The 15,935-nt window shown below is 47.4% G+C and overlaps 1 protein-coding gene across 3 annotated transcripts in view; it reads left to right on the top strand.

Moving 5' to 3' along the window:
• The window catches only part of LOC140426156 (phospholipid phosphatase-related protein type 5-like), a 186,260-nt gene that overhangs the window by 110,989 nt on the left and 59,336 nt on the right, over window positions 1-15,935 (top strand). For all 3 annotated transcript variants that reach the window (XM_072510578.1, XM_072510577.1, XM_072510576.1), the window contains exons 3-4: window positions 6,079-6,332; window positions 15,260-15,436. In XM_072510578.1, coding sequence (XP_072366679.1) covers window positions 6,079-6,332; window positions 15,260-15,436 — 431 coding nt within the window. The remainder of the gene's footprint in view (window positions 1-6,078; window positions 6,333-15,259; window positions 15,437-15,935) is intronic.

The following is a 15,935-nucleotide window of genomic DNA, read 5'->3' as shown; positions in this document are numbered from 1 at the left end:
TGGTGCGGTGAGCCACCTCCTTGAACCACTATTGTCTATCTGGTGTGGTGAGCCACCTCCTTGAACCACTATTGTCTATCTGGTGCGGTGAGCCACCTCCTTGGACCACTATTGTCTATCTGGTGCGGTGAGCCACCTCCTTGAACCACTATTGTCTATCTGGTGCGGTGAGCCACCTCCTTGAACCACTATTGTCTATCTGGTGTGGTGAGCCACCTCCTTGGACCACTATTGTCTATCTGGTGCAAGTGAGCCACCTCCATGGACCACTATTGTCCATCTGGTGCGGTGAGCCACCTCCTTGGACCACTATTGTCTATCTGGTGCAGTGAGCCACCTCCTTGGACCACTATTGTCTATCTGGTGCAAGTGCACCATCGATGCAGTTAGGGAGGCAGTTCCAAGATTTTGATCCAATGACCATGAAGAAACAACAATGTGGTTCCCAGCCAGGATGGTGTGTGACTTGAGGGGCACTTGCAAGTGCTGGTGTTCCGGAACGTGCCTGCTGCTCTTATCCTTTCTAGACAGTAGTGGTGGAGGATGGAGGGATAGAAGAGAATGTTGACGGTAGTGGACAGGGTGTGAGAGCTGCAGTTGTCCAGACAAGTGGAGAGAATTTTATTACACTCCTGACTTATTGGGCGAAATTCTCCTACCCGCCCCGCCACATTTCTGCCCCGACCGGCCGGCGGGAGTCTCCGTAACACCGGCCGGTCAATGGGGTTTCCCATTGTGGGGCAGCCCCACGCCGTCGGGAAACCCCGGGCGCCGGCAAAACGGAGACTCCCGCCGGCGGAGAATGACGCCCATGCTTTGTAGATGACGGGCAGGCTTTCGTGGGGCCAGGAGGTGAGCCACTTGCCGCAGAATTCCCAGCCTCATGTTTGCTCTTGTAGCCATGGGGCGCGAATCTGCGGACTCAACTTACCGTCCGCTGAACGGCCAACTTAATGGCCAAGATACATCCTCTATTCAACGGCACTTTGCCACTTTCTTGGCCTCGGGTGTTTCTCCCCACTGAGGCTGCACTTAAGAGGGATTTCCTGCTAGCAAGCAAAGGCTCCTTCCTCACAGATCAGAGTGCCATTTTGTCCAGCCCAAATATTCTCCCCCTCCCTTTCTGAGCATCCCTTATCTTTTTTATACTTCCACTCACCCCCCTCTACCTGGCAAGGCCATCCCCAGGTCCTGTCCCTTGACAGTGCCAACCTGGCACCTGGGCACTGCGAGCTTGATGCCCTGGCTGTGCCCCTTGCATCCAGTAAGTGCCACTGCCAGGGCACCAGGCTTGCAGTGCCAAGGTGCCCAGGTGTCGGGGGAGTGCCAGGGTGCCACCCTGCCCTGTCCCAAACCACTCGGGGATCTCCAATGGCCTTGGAGATCTCCCAGGCACCGTCACAACTGATCCACGTTTATGTGGATTAGTACTAAATGGCACCCTGGTGAGGTCCCCCAGGCGTGGCCGATGACGCCAGAGAGCGAGATCCGAATCGCGACAGGCAGAGCGAGTCGGGTGTCATGGGGCCCAATTTGGGGCTCTCTTGCGATTCACCTGTTGTGCCCAGATCCACACTCGGTGCAATGGGGGTCACTGAATCATGCCTTTTCACATTGCAGTGTTAATCTAAGCCTACTTGTGACATCAATAAAGATTATTATTATTATGGTATTTATATGGCTGGGCTAGTTCAATTTCTGATCAATGGTAACCTCCAGAATATTGATAGTGGGGGATTCAGCTATGTTAATGCTTTGAATGTCAAGTGGACATAGCTGGATTTCCTGTTGTTGGAGATAGCATTTCTTGGCAATTGTATGGAATGAATGTTACTTGCCACTTACCAGTCTAAGCCTGAATGTTGTCCAGGTTTTGCTGCATACAGGCACAGAGTGCTTAAGTATCTACGGAATTGCAAATGGTAGCGAGCATTGTGCACGCACCAACAAACATCCTCACTTCTAACCTTATGATGGAGGGAACTGAAGGTGGTTGGGCCTAGACACAACCCTAAGGGACTCCTGCAATGATATCCTGGAATTGACATTGTTTGGGCTCCAACAACCAACTTCCATTATGCCAGATAGGATTCCAACCAGTGGAGAGTTGACTCTGATTCCCATTGACTCCAGTTTTCTTCGGGCTCCTAGTTCGAATGCCGGCTTAATGTGAAGGGCAGTCACCTAACCTCTCGAGCTCAGCTACGCTTTCCATGCTTGGATGAAGGCTGTAATGAGATCAGGAGCCCTGTGAAACCCAAACTGAGTGTCAGTGAACAGGTTACTGCTGTGCAACTGTTCCTTGTTAACTCTGTTGATGACATTTTCCATCACTTCCCTGGGCTTTTTTACTGTTGTCTTCCTGTATACAAATTGGTTGCCTCAATTTCTACATTCTAACAGTAATTACACTTCAATTTGTACCTCATTGGTTCCAGAGCACTTTGAGTCATCTAGAGATTGTATATAAATGCAGGTCTCTCTCTTCTTTCCTCTATGGTCCTTAAGAATTAGGCTAACAATTAAACAAAAGTGCTAAGCATTTCTGTACTCTTAAACCACTGGATGATGTTCTTGAGAGTTTAACAATTTTTCAGTACAGCTAGTAGTTAATGTCTACATGATCACATTGCCATGTCTAACAACTGTGAAAAGTTCTATTTATCTTAAGTTACATTTTGATTTTTTTAATATAAATCTCAGGAGTTATTTTTGAAATGCTAGATTTTTCGCTTTATCCCTAAACCTTAAGCTGAACTTGGAAAGAATACTGATTTTTCCTTTTTTTATGCATTGGATTTCCATGTATCTCAGGTTCTTTGCTCAGAAGTGAACCCAATAGACTTGGACATAGAATTTACAGTGCAGAAGGAGGCCGTTCGGCCCATCGAGTCTGTGCCGACCCTTGAAAAGAGCACCCCACACATCCACCCTATCCCTGTAACCCAGTCTAACCGTTTTGGGCACTGAGAGGCAATTTAGCATGGCCAATCCACCTAACCTGCACATCTTTGGACTGCGGGAGGAAACCGGAGCACCCGGAGGAAACCCACGCAGACCAGAGGAGAATATGCAGACTCTGCACAGACAGTGACCCAAGCCAGGAATCGAACCTGGGTCCCTCGAGCTGCGAAGCAACTGTGCTAACCACTGTGCTACCGCGTTGCCCATAATCAGCTGAAATGTTGGCAGCGGTGGGATCTGTTTTAATGAACAATTTTTACATTGCTCTCCCTACTCCCTATGCATGCTAAGACACATGGATCTCAAAATCAAGTGGTCCCAGTCCATTTATTAATTAGGTGCCGTGTCTGGTGTGTCCGTCGACTGTCTGGCCATCCTCTGAGCGTCACTGTCCAGAGTCCCCGTCTTCTCTCCGTCACTGTCCTGGCTCACAGCCCTCTCCTCGTCCAACTCAAGGCCATCAATGTCCTGACTGTCCATCCTGTGTTCGTCCGTGTCATGTCTGTCTGTCCTCTGTGCGTCCCCCTCCAGTGCCCCGGCCTCTGACTTGAAGTTAAGTATATGAATTGTTGCTATGTGGTTCAGTAAAATCTTGCGGTGGAACATATGTCATGGCCTCCGGACCGTTGCTGTCTCATCGCAACATGATGAGGGCAGCGAAGAATTTGATGTCAGAGACATAAATGCTCCAAAAATGCACTCTGTATCAATCCAAAAAAAATCACTTGGAATGTGAGCAGTGAAAACTCAAACATCCCCAAGGTTGCTACTTGATTGAGTTCAATTGAGGAGTTAGCCATCACTGGATAAACTTGTGACATCTCTGATCCACCAGAAGCCAACAGGGTAACCACTAATGGAAGGTGCTGGAAAATCTCAGTAGGTCTGGCAGCATCTGTAAGGAGAGAGAAACAGAGTTAATGTTTTAAGTCCACATGGCACTTCATCAGAACTGAAGAGAGGGCAAACTCTGGCAGATATTAAACTGTAACTGGGAGAGATTTCAACAAGATGTAGCAACTTTAAGAACAAAAGACAGTTGGCCAGATGTGAGAGGGGGAGGGGTGTGCGCGCACTGAGGCAATACATGTATGGAATATTTTAAAAGGGGTTAATAGAGAGGAGAAAGGTCACTGACTAAAGTTGTTGAATTCAATGTTGAGACCTGAGGGCTGTGACCTGCCTAATCGGAAGATGAGATGCTGCTCCTCCATCTTCTGTTGGGCTTCTCTGGAGCATTGCAGTACTCCGAGGGCAGATATGTGGTGCGAGAGCAAGTCATTGTCTCATTAACACCCATGAATATGCTGTTTATTTCACAGCTGAAAAGGTATAAACGCAAAAACATCCAAAAGATGCATATCTAGCTGCGTGTGTTGTCAGTGGCCGTATTCTTCTAATAAAATCTTCTTTTTAACCTACGTAAATGTTCACAGAACATCCTGGGTTTTGTCCTGGTTCTCTACTTCCCAACTGTACAAATGCAGAGGCATGGGGTGGAAGAGGCGTAGAGGGCTGCCCCTTAGTGGTAGCACAGTGGTTAGCATTGCTGGTTCACAGCATCACGGACTTGGGTTCAATTCCGGCCTTGAGGTGACCATCTGTGTGGAGTTTAAATGATTTCCCTGTGTCCGTGTGGGGTTCATCTGGGTGCTCCAGGTTCCTCTCACAGTCCAAAGTTGTGCAGGTTAGGTGGATTTGCCATGCTAAATTGCCGCTTAGTATCCTGGGAAGTACAGGTGAGGTAGTGTAACAAGGATAGGGCAGGGGAGTGAGCCTATGTAGGGTCCTCTATCAGAGGGTCATTGCAGACTCGATGGGCCAAATTGGCCTCCTTCTGCACTCTAGAGATTCTCTGATTCTATACTACTTCATGGTAAATTTGCTTCAAGACTTTTACTCACCTTAAGTTATGTTAGCTAAGTTTGATCTTTCCTGCAAGAATGCTTTTGTTGAGGTTGAGCATAGGTTTGGGCCAAGGTAGGAAAAATCTTACCTTCCTTTCAGCAGTGCCAAATCAAATTTAATAATCCACATCGCCCTGAGATACAAAAAGTGAAAGTGTTAATTCCCCAACCCTAACATTCCTGTATTTTAATAAACACAAATGTACTCTGCCTGCCAACACCCTCTGACCTGTGAAAGGCTGTCCTCCTTGAACCCTGCCCCGTTAAAGTACAAAATGGGCTGGTTCAGCTCAGTGGGCTAGGTTTGCGATGCAGAACAAGGCCAGCAGCGTGGGTTCAATTCCCGAACCAGCTGAGAATTCTGAATTCTCTCTCTGTGTACAAAGAACAAAAAAAAGTACAGCATGGGAACAGGCCCTTCAGCCCTCCAAGCCTGCGCCGATCATGTTGCCCGTCTAAACTAAAATCTTCTACACTTCTGGGCGCCGTATCCCTCTATTCCCATCCTATTCATGTATTTGTCAAGATGCCCCTTAAACGATCGTCCCTGCTTCCATCACCTCCTCCGGCAGCGTGTTCCATGCACCCACTAACCTTTGTGTAAAAAGCTTGCCTCGTACATCTCCTCTAAACCTTGCCCCTCACACCTTAAACCTATGCCCCCTAGTAATTGACCCCCCCCACCCTGGGAAAAGGTCTCTGACTATCCAAAAATGTGCGACTAGGGGCTTTTCACAGTAACTTCATTGCAGTTTTAATGTAAACCTACTTGTGACAATAAGGATTATTATTAAATGGGCAAGTTTAGGTTAAGATTCAATTAGAAGTTTCTCGCCATACAGTTTTCCTTCATCTCAAGTTGAGTTCTACCTCCATAACTATTACTATTATTTTAGCTATTACTGGTCAAAGAGTTACTCAAGTGGAATGTCTGTTGAAGCTCATCAAATTATAATGTGTCAACATATTTTGCACATGAAGAAGGTGACAATACCTGATAGCGACGCAGAGGCAAATACACAGCAATCAAATAATGCATAGGGCCTCCAAATCCAAAGTAACATTGAAATAACAAATTAATTTAGCTAAATCAAACTTTAAGAGAAAAATGTACACTTTAAAAAGGCAAATTAACGATTTTGTTTGAGATTTTAGGTCAAACATATTTGGTTTCCTAATCACATTTTTGGTATCTTTTCTTTCCCAGGAGTCTATGCATTTGGACTTTTTGCCACAGATATATTTGTAAATGCTGGACAAGTGGTGACAGGAAATCTAGCCCCCCATTTTCTCACAGTCTGTAAACCCAATTACACAGCACTCGGCTGTCAGCATGAAACTGTGCAGTTCATCAACAGCGAAGAGGCCTGCACTGGCAACATAGATGACATAACAAAAGCCAGGAAAAGCTTTCCATCCAAAGAGGCAGCTTTAAGTGTGTATGCAGCAGTGTATCTGGCAGTAAGTAAATTTGTTGAATCCTATCATTCTACCGACAGTCATTAACTGCAGCGATTTTTTTTTTTAAATAAAAAAAACCTTTTATATCCATTAGCTCAAGCAATCCCTGGAGATTACTGAAGGCAAGCTCCCAATGTACAGCAACATGTTGGTCCCAAAATTGAAACAATCACATGTTCAGTTACACCATGTAATTTTTAGATTAAAGTTATTGCCTGAATAAAACTTACTCTATTGCCTGATGACATTTCATAATCTTTTAAATATTTACTGATACATTATGATGAATGTGTCAATGCTAATGATTTTACCAATCTTACTGCCTAGTTCATTTTTATACGGGTTTGCCTTTATTTTAGCGTCATTTTGAAAGGAAATGTAGGAAGCATTTGTAGCATCATTGTAGCTTATAAATGTTATGACTCTGTCACACCCAGGTGAGAAGGTGAGCTGGCTCCCCTCCTTTCAACCTTCTTGGTTGGTCACAACAAAGGTTTAAGTTTCTTACGAACATGTAAATTAAGATCAGGAGTAGGCCACTTGCCCGTTGAACCTGCTCCGCCATTCAATAAGATCATTGCTGATCTGCTTGTAACCATCCACTTATCTCCGATAACCTTTCCCCCATTGATAATCAAAAATCCATGAACCCATGCCTTGAAAAATATTCAAATATTTTGCTTCCACTGCCTTTTGAGGAAGAGAGTTCCAAAGATTCACCATTCTCTGAAAGCAAAGGTTTCTCCTCATCTTTGTCTCAAATGGGTGATATCTTAGGCGAAATTCTCCCCCAACGGTGGGATGTCCGCCGACTGGCACCAAAGACGGCGCCAATCAGACGGGCATCGCGCCGGCCCAAAGGTGCGGAATGCTCCGCATCTTTGGCGGCCTAGCCACAACATTGAGGGGCTAGGCCGACGCCGGAGGGATTTCCGCCCCGCCAGCTGGCGTAAATGGCGTTTGTTGCCCCGCCAGCTGGCGCGGAAATGCGGCGCATGCGTGGGAGCGTCAGCGGCCGCTGTCAGTTTCCCGGCGCATGCGCGGGAGCGTCAGCGGCCGCTGTCAGTTTCCCGCGCATGCGCAGTGGGGAGAGTCTCTTCCGCCTCCGCCATGGTGGAGGCCGTGGCGGAGGCGGAAGGGAAAGAGTGCCCCCACGGCACAGGCCCGCCCGCGGATCGGTGGGCCCCGATCGCGGGCCAGGCCACCGTGGGGGCACCCCCCGGGGTCAGATCACCCCGCGCCCCCCCCCCCCCCAGGACCCCGGAGCCCGCCCACGCCGCCTGGTCCCGCCGGTAAATACCAGGTTTGATTTACGCCGGCGGGACAGGCAATTTCTGGGCGGGACTTCGGCCCAACCGGGCCGGAGAATTGAACGGGGGGTCCCGCCAACCGGCGCGGCCCGATTCCCGCCCCCGCCCAATCTCCGGTACTGGAGACTTCGGCGGGGGCGGAGACGGGATTCACGGCGGCCAACGGCCATTCTCAGACCCGGCGGGGGGTCGGAGAATGACGCCCCAGGTTTTTAAACAGTGACCCCCTACTTCTAGATTCTCCCACAAGAAGAAACATCCTCTCCACGCCCATCCTGTCAAGATCCCTTGGATCATAAAGGCTTCATTCAATCAAGTTGCCACTTACTCTTCTAAACTCCAGTGGATACAAACCTAGCCTGTCTAAACTTTCCTCATAAGACAACACGCTTAGTCCTGATATTGGTGTAGTATACCTTCTCTGGACCTCTTTTTCATGAGCATATGCCTTTGCTAAATCTAAATGTATTTAACTACTTAAGCTGGGTTTCCGAAAAAAAGCCCAATAAAACAGGTTTCTGTTGAGTCAAAGAACAATCAAATTTATAAACCCCTAAACACACACTCACACTCAAACTCACACATACTCCAATATAAAAGGTCAAAAAATATGCAGATAAGTGTTCTTTGATTGTCCTCGAGACATAGATTTAAAATGCTGTGGTCAGGCTAGGTTATCTTGTTTCTCGAATGCAATCAGATGTAAAATATATTGCAATTATTACAAGATCTCAGTTTGCTGGTATTTCTTGTGGAGTTGGCTTCTTGAAATGGGCAACACTCTTATTCCAAGAGAAAGGGTGAAGGAGCAGCCTTCAGCCTCTTTCCTCTGCTGACGACTTTTACGACACTGCCTATGTTACTTGAAATCTCTCCCAAATGGTTAGGCAACCTTGCCCTGAAATATTTCACCAATTATGTATTTCCATGAGGTTTTGGGTGTGTTGATCTCTGGCAACTGTTTTTGCAATATCCGGCACTTTGCTTTTTTTAATGTCTCTTCTTTAGACAGTGATAGGTTTCAATGGTGTCTGGATTATAGGAAATGTTCTCTCTTCACACTGCCCTGAGGGTGATATATTTGCTTCTCACCTTCATCTTGGAAGGTGGCCTTGCATTTTTAAGTAGTTTTCTCTGTCTCAGTTCAAATTGCAAAATTCCCAGTCAATTGAACGTTAAAATCATATTGGCTAAAATAAAGGGACATCACCTTGTGACAACTGATACAAATAAATTTGGGAATAAAAGTATACAAAACATGAAGGGAAATTCCAACAACTTTATTAGTGCAACAGCAACGATGATTAAAGGCAGATTGGAAAACTATATTAAAAGTGCTGAAAAATAACTGACTTGGAAAAGGAGCAAACCAGACAAAGAAGTGGTGAACATGCAGCTAAAAAAATCATATAAAACTTCACAAGTAAATAAATGTATTTCTTGCACTTCCAGGCCATCCATTCCAGCTCACAACAACAAGGACGTTTCGCCTCATCTCCTCCTCTCGCTCATTTGCCAGTTATGTTGAATCTGTCTCCTTTCGTTACCAACCCATCGGCCATGGAAAACGTTTATCTTACTTTCTGTCTCAAAATCCTTTGTTAACCCTTCCTTCCTCGGTCCATAAATGGTACTTGATGGGCTGAGTACTTGCAGCATTGTTGGAGACTGGTTGCCACATCTGTCTGGCTATATTGGCCTCCAGGAATATGTTGTATACCATCTGAGCCAAGGAGGTGCATACTATTGGCATAGTACCCTCCCAATAGGCTCTGCTCCTTGGTGTTAATAGCCTTGTAAATGTTGTGGAAAAGGTCTATCCTTGACAAGACCAGTCGATCCTCCGAGAGCTGATGGGGGAACGTGGAATACCCATGTCCCTAGCTTTCTCCAATGAGACTGCCCATAACCCAGCCAGAGATACTATGGCAGGCTGGTAAATTATTCCAGAGGTGTAATCGCTGTCCACAACAGCTGATTTGATGTTCTTGCTACATCTCTGTGAAATCAATTTCCCTTGCAGTTCACTCCATTAAACAAAAATGAATAAATGGTTAATTTTCTTGTTCCCTCCTGAAACTTTGCAATGCACTGTCTCACGGCCATTTTCATCAACAATCTAACAGTGATGCAAAATATATAAAGCATGTTGAAATGTCCTAAAGATGTGTTAAATTGGAATATAAATGTGCATTTTTAATATTTTGTGATGATTTGGGATCTCTACTGAAAACACTTTTCTTCCCTTTCTATGTTAACTGATTTTTTTTTCGATTCAATTATGGCCGGGATCCTCCATTCTCGATTGGGAATTCTGATCGGGTGGAGAATGGAGTTTCGTCTGAAAAACGGGTACAGCACTGGGTGCCAGACCCATCCTCAGTCTCGGCTCCCATGCCTTCCATAGTGGAATACACCTCCCCCCCCACCCCACACTGGCGGGAACATGCAAAATGCATGCAAAGCGCTTAGCTGCCTTTGATGTGATCAGGGGCTGTCAATCAAAACAAGGATGTTACATTGTGGTTAGTATCAAAGCAGGGTACTTGAGATGCATTCAAACATGAAGCGAAAGATAAATAAACAAACCCGCTAGCAGCTGTGTCTGAACCATTAAGTTGTCAATCACAGGCTGGTGAAAGGTATTGCGCCGTGAAATTCTCATAGAATTTACAGTGCAGAAGGAGGCCATTCGGCCCATCAAGTCTGCACCGGCTCTTGGAAAGAGCACCCTACCCAAGGTCAACACCTCCACCCTATCCCCAGTAACCCCACCCAACACTAAGGGCAATTTTTGGACACTAAGGGCAATTTATCATGGCCAATCCACCTAACCTGCACATCTTTGGACTGTGGGAGGAAACCGGAGCACCCGGAGGAAACCCACGCATACACGGGGAGGATGTGCAGACTCCGCACAGACAGTGACCCAAGCCGGAATCGAACCTGGGACCCTGGACTGTGAAGCAATTGTGCTATCCACAATGCTACCATGCAGCCCTTAAATTGAATGGATGCTTAGCATTTCAAGGACTCTCAGGGGATTTGAAGCATTTTTAAGTGTTGTGGGCTCTTAAGAAGCCTCTGACACTTCACAAATCTGCAGTTTTAAATGCATATGTTTGAGGGCGCAGGTGTTAGGAAAGGGAAAGTGTTCCTGCATTGATTCTTCACTGAACTGCCTGGACTGCACTTCAGTTGCCAGGCAGAGCAGGTCAGAGTGAGGGGGGGGGGCCACTTCAGAGTTAAAGAAGTCAGACCAGGAGGATGCTGCTCACGGAAGTCCAGTTTGGGTTCCGCCAGGGTCACTCAACTCCTGACCTCATTACAGCCTTGGTTCAAACATGGAAAATTGAGCTGAATGAGGTGAGGTGACAGTGACTGCCCTTCACATCAAGGCAGTATTTGACCGAGTATGGCATCAAGGAGCCCTAGCTAAACTGGAGTCAGTGGGAACCGGGGGGAGACTCTCTGCTGGTTGAAGTCATACCTGGCACAAAGGAAGATGGTTGTGGTGGTTAGAGATCAATCATCTGAGCTCCAGGACATCACTGCAGGAGTTCCTCCACCTTCAGCTGCTTCATCAATGACCTCCCTTCCGTCATAAGGTCAGAAGTGGGTGTGTTTGCAGATGACTGAACAATTTTCAGCACCATTCGTGACTCCTCAGATAATTAAGCAGTCCATGTCCAAATGCAGCAAGACCTGGACAATATCCAAGCTTGGGTTGACAAGTGGCAAGTTATAGTCACACCACACAAGTGCCAGGCAATGACCATCTCCAACAAGAGAGGTTCTAACCACTGCCCCTTGGCATTCAATGGCATTACGATCGCTGAATCCTCTACAATCAATATCCTGGGGGTTACCATTGATCAGGACCTGAACTGGACTAGCCACATTAATACTGTGGCTATCAGTGCAGGTTAAAGGCTAGGAATCCTACGGCGAGTAACTCACCCATTACCACTACCATCTAGAAGGTCAAGAGCAGCAGATTCCTGGGAACACCACCACCTGAAGGTTTCTCTCCAAGTCAGTCACCACCCTGACTTGGAAATATATCACCGTTCCTTCACTTTCACTCAGGCAACATCGTGGAACTCCCACTTTAACAGCTCAGTGGGTGTATCTGCACCTCAGGGACTGTAGTGGTTCAAGAAGGCAGCTCACCACCATCTTCTGAAGGGCAACTAAATATCGGCAATAAATGCTGACCTAACCAGCGTCGCCCACTTCCTGTAAATTACATCCAGGCAGGGATAACTGACAGTGGAGAGGTGGTCGCTGATATGGGAATGTCCCTGATTGGAGGCCTCTGGGGGGGGGGGGGGGGGGTGTCTCTGATATGGGGGGTCTAATAGGAGTGGCTGGTGAGGGTTACTGGTGAAGGTCTCTGATGGAGGCGTCTAGGGGTCTCTGATGGGCTGTGTGATGGGGGTCTCTGATGGGGGGGATCTGGTGGGAGGCCATGGGGGGCTGTCCTACCCCCTCATGTGGGGGTAGGGAAACAGCAGCTCCCATGGTTGGGGATGGAGAGATGCTCCTACTTGTCAGTGGGGATTTGCATTGTAGGGGGGAGGGGGACAAACGTCGAATCTCAGTATCAGGCCGCTCGCTCAAAATGGCGGCCTGTTAGCGGGATATGGCACGGAATTCCTCGAGCTCCTCACATGGCAAAGGAGTGGGAATCACTTCGGAGTGCCACTCCTAGCACCAGGTCAAGCCAAAACCGATTCAGTTCCGACGGGAGAACATAAGGATCCAGCCCTTAGACACCAGGGCTGGGATTCTCCCCTACCCGGCGGGGCGGGGGTTCCCGGCGGGATGGAGTGGCGGGAACCACTCCGGCGTCGGGCCGCCCCAAAGGTGTGGATTTCTCCACACCTTTAGGAGCCAAGCCCTCACCGTGAGGGGCTAGGCCTGTGCCAGAGTGGCTTCCGCTCCACCGGCTGGCGTGGAAGGCCTTTGGCGCCACGCCAGCAGCGGCCGAAAGGACTTCGCCGGCCGGTGGAAGTCCGCGCATGCGCGGGAGTGTCAGCGGCTGCTGACGTCATCCCCGCCCATGCGCAGTGGGGGGGTCTCTTCCGCGTCGGCCATGATGAAGGCTATGGCCGAGGCGGAGGGAAAAGAGTGCCCCCACGTCATAGGCCCGCCCGCGGATTGGTGCAACCCGATCGCGGGCCAGGCCATCGTGGGGGCACCCCCAGGGCCAGATCGCCCTGGACCCCGGAGCCCCGCCCGTGCCGCCAGTCCCACTGGGAAGGTAGGTGGTTTGATTCACGCCGGCGGGACTGGCATGACAGCAGCGGGACTTCGGCCCATCGCTGGCCGGAGAATCGCCGGGGGGGGGGGGGGCCGCCGACCGGCGCGATGCGATTCCCGCCCCCGCCGAATATCCGGTGCCAGAGAATTCGGCGACCAGCAGGGGCGTGTTTCACTCCAGCCCCTGGTGATTCTCAGACCCGGCGGGGGTCGGAGAATCCTGCCCCAGAACACAGAATCCCGCCTTATATGTAGGCAGCTCTCAAGAATTAAGGAGATTGAAAAATTTAATAAAATGTGAGAAAACATTCAAATTTCTTGTCAAGTTAATTTTGTTTTGGCAAAAGAAATTTGAACTGGTTTACAAATTCTGGCACTGCTCTCTTTGTGCCAAGCCTAATGAAGTAAGAATTTGATTTTATTAAAATGAAGTATCTGTCATCTATCTCAATTTTCTACCAGCTCCTCCGCTTGAAGTTAATCTCAATCTGAAGTTGTTTCATCATTTCATCTGTATTGGAAAATGTGAATTCATTGGTTCAATATGACAGGGCAGTTTCCAAAGAGACTTTGCATTTAGTTGCAATATCAGTTTGATTGCCTCTGTCACAACAACTTTCGGTTCAAAGCTGATGAAGCGGTCTTTTGTCATCTGTTGTTAATATTCTTACTGTTGTCAATTCAACTGTTATTTCGTGAAGACCACAAAATTGACTCTATCTCCAGCTTTTACTTTCTGATTTATGACCATGCATCGCAATCTTCCTTTTCCACTATTTATACGGGCTGCGCAGTGGTTAGCAATGTAGCTTCACAGCGCCAGGGACCCGAGTTCGATTCCTGGCTTGGGTCACTGTCTGTGCAGAGTCTACACGTTCTCCCCGTGTCTGCATGGGTTTCCTCCGGGTGCTCAGGTTTCCTCCCACAAGTCCCGAAAGACGTGCTTGTTAAGTGAATTGGACATTCTGAATTCTCCCTCTGTGTATCTGAACAGGCGCCGGAATATGGCGACTAGGGGATTTTCACAGTACACAGTAGCTTCATTGCAATGTTACTATAAGCCTACTTGTGACACGAATAAAGATTATTGTGTAAATAATGAGATTGAAGGTTGTGCACTCAAACAATGTGCATGGAATTGGCAAATACACAAATGGAAATGTGTTGTGGTAAATATTAAACCAACTCAAAAGTTATGCCATGTGTTTTATGTTTATTAGAGCACATAAAATGAATCATTGGGGGAGACCTTCCGGCTGGTCACGCCAGCGGGTCCTGCCAATGGCGCATTCCTGCCGTGGGTTTGCCGTCAGTGTGGGGTGGATCCAGTGGGAAAACTCATTGACAGTGGCGGGAGCAGAGGATCTCACCGATGGCCAATGGTGGGTCGCCTCTCGTCGCCGAGAAGCATGCCAAAGGGAGGCCAGGGAATCTCGGCAAGCATGTCACATCACTAAGGGGAGGCAGTGACATAGTGGTATTGTTACTGGGCAAGTAATCCAGAGACCTAGGGTAATGTTGTGGGGACCCAGGTGGTGAAATTTGAATTCAATAAAAATCTGGAATTAAACGTCCAATGATGACCAAGAAAATCATTGCTGATTGTCATTAAGAACCCACCTGGTTCACTATTGTCCTTAAGGGAAGGAAATCTGCTGCCCTTACCTGGTCTGGCCTACATATGAGTCCAGACCCAAGGGTTGGATCTTAAATGACCTAGCAAACCACTCACTTCAAGGGTAATTGGGCATGGGCAATAATTAGGCTGCTCACATCTCTCAGACAAATTTTAAAAACCAGTGTTTTCTGATGTAATTACATACATAGAACATAGAACATAGAACAATACAGCGCAGTACAGGCCCTTCGGCCCACGATGTTGCACCGAAACAAAAGCCATCTAACCTACACTATGCCATTATCATCCATATGTTTATCCAATAAACTTTTAAATGCCCTCAATGTTGGCGAGTTCACTACTGTAGCAGGTAGGGCATTCCACGGCCTCACTACTCTACAATACAGGGTGGGATTTTCCAACATCCTAATAATAATAACTTTTTATTGTCACAAGTATGGAGTTACTGTGAAAAGACCCTAGGCGCCACATTCCGGCACCTGTTCGGGTAAGCTGGTACGGGAATTGAACCTGCACTGCTTGCCTTGTTCTGTATCACAAACCAGCTGTCTAGCCCACTGAGCTAAACCAGCCCTTGTATCTGGAACAGGGGAGTAAAGTTAATCTACTTGAAAGGAGACTTAGCGTCTGGCTAAAACATTTTAACGGAGCATGTAATCATTGTAATGTAGGAAAGAATTAAGATTTTAATTTAATTCTTTTTGTTACTGTAGATGTACATCACATGTACCGTGAAGACCAATGGAACAAGACTTGCAAAACCTCTCCTCTGTTTGGGCCTCGTGTGTTTGGCATTTCTGACTGGAATAAACAGGGTAGCGGAATATCGAAACCACTGGTCAGATGTTGTCGCAGGATTCATCATAGGAACAGCTGTAGGAGTGTTCTTGGTAAGTAAATACTGTAATAATTATAGAGCGTATCAGTACAGTACTTAAGTTACAATGCGTGTCCCATGAAGTGTTTCCAATCTTGTCTTAATCTCAGATTTTTTGGTATGCAAGATTTTGTTTTGTGTATTAAAAGTTTTTAAAAATTTGTCTGAGGGATGTGGGCAGCCTAATTATTGCCCATGCCTAATTACCCTTGAAGTGAGTGGTTTGCCAGGTCATTTAAGGTACAATCTCAAGAGGCAGTAATCAGTGCCCCATTTCCATTGTACAAGGCTTCATCTGTTGTGTCGTTCACTTTTCATTTATTTTACAAAATCACAGCTGGCACAGTGGTGTAGTGGTTAGCATTGCTGCCTACAGCGCTGAGGACCAGTGTTCGATCCTGGCCCCGGGTCACTGTCTGTGCGGGGTTTGCACATTCTCCCTGTGTCTGCGTGGGTTTCGCCCCCACAATCCAAAGATGTGCAGGTTAGCTGGATTGGCCACATTAAATTGC

Source organism: Scyliorhinus torazame, chromosome 7 (assembly GCF_047496885.1).
Source record: "Scyliorhinus torazame isolate Kashiwa2021f chromosome 7, sScyTor2.1, whole genome shotgun sequence".
NCBI classification, from domain to species: Eukaryota; Metazoa; Chordata; class Chondrichthyes; order Carcharhiniformes; family Scyliorhinidae; genus Scyliorhinus; species Scyliorhinus torazame.
This window is presented reverse-complemented; position numbering and strand designations above follow the sequence as displayed.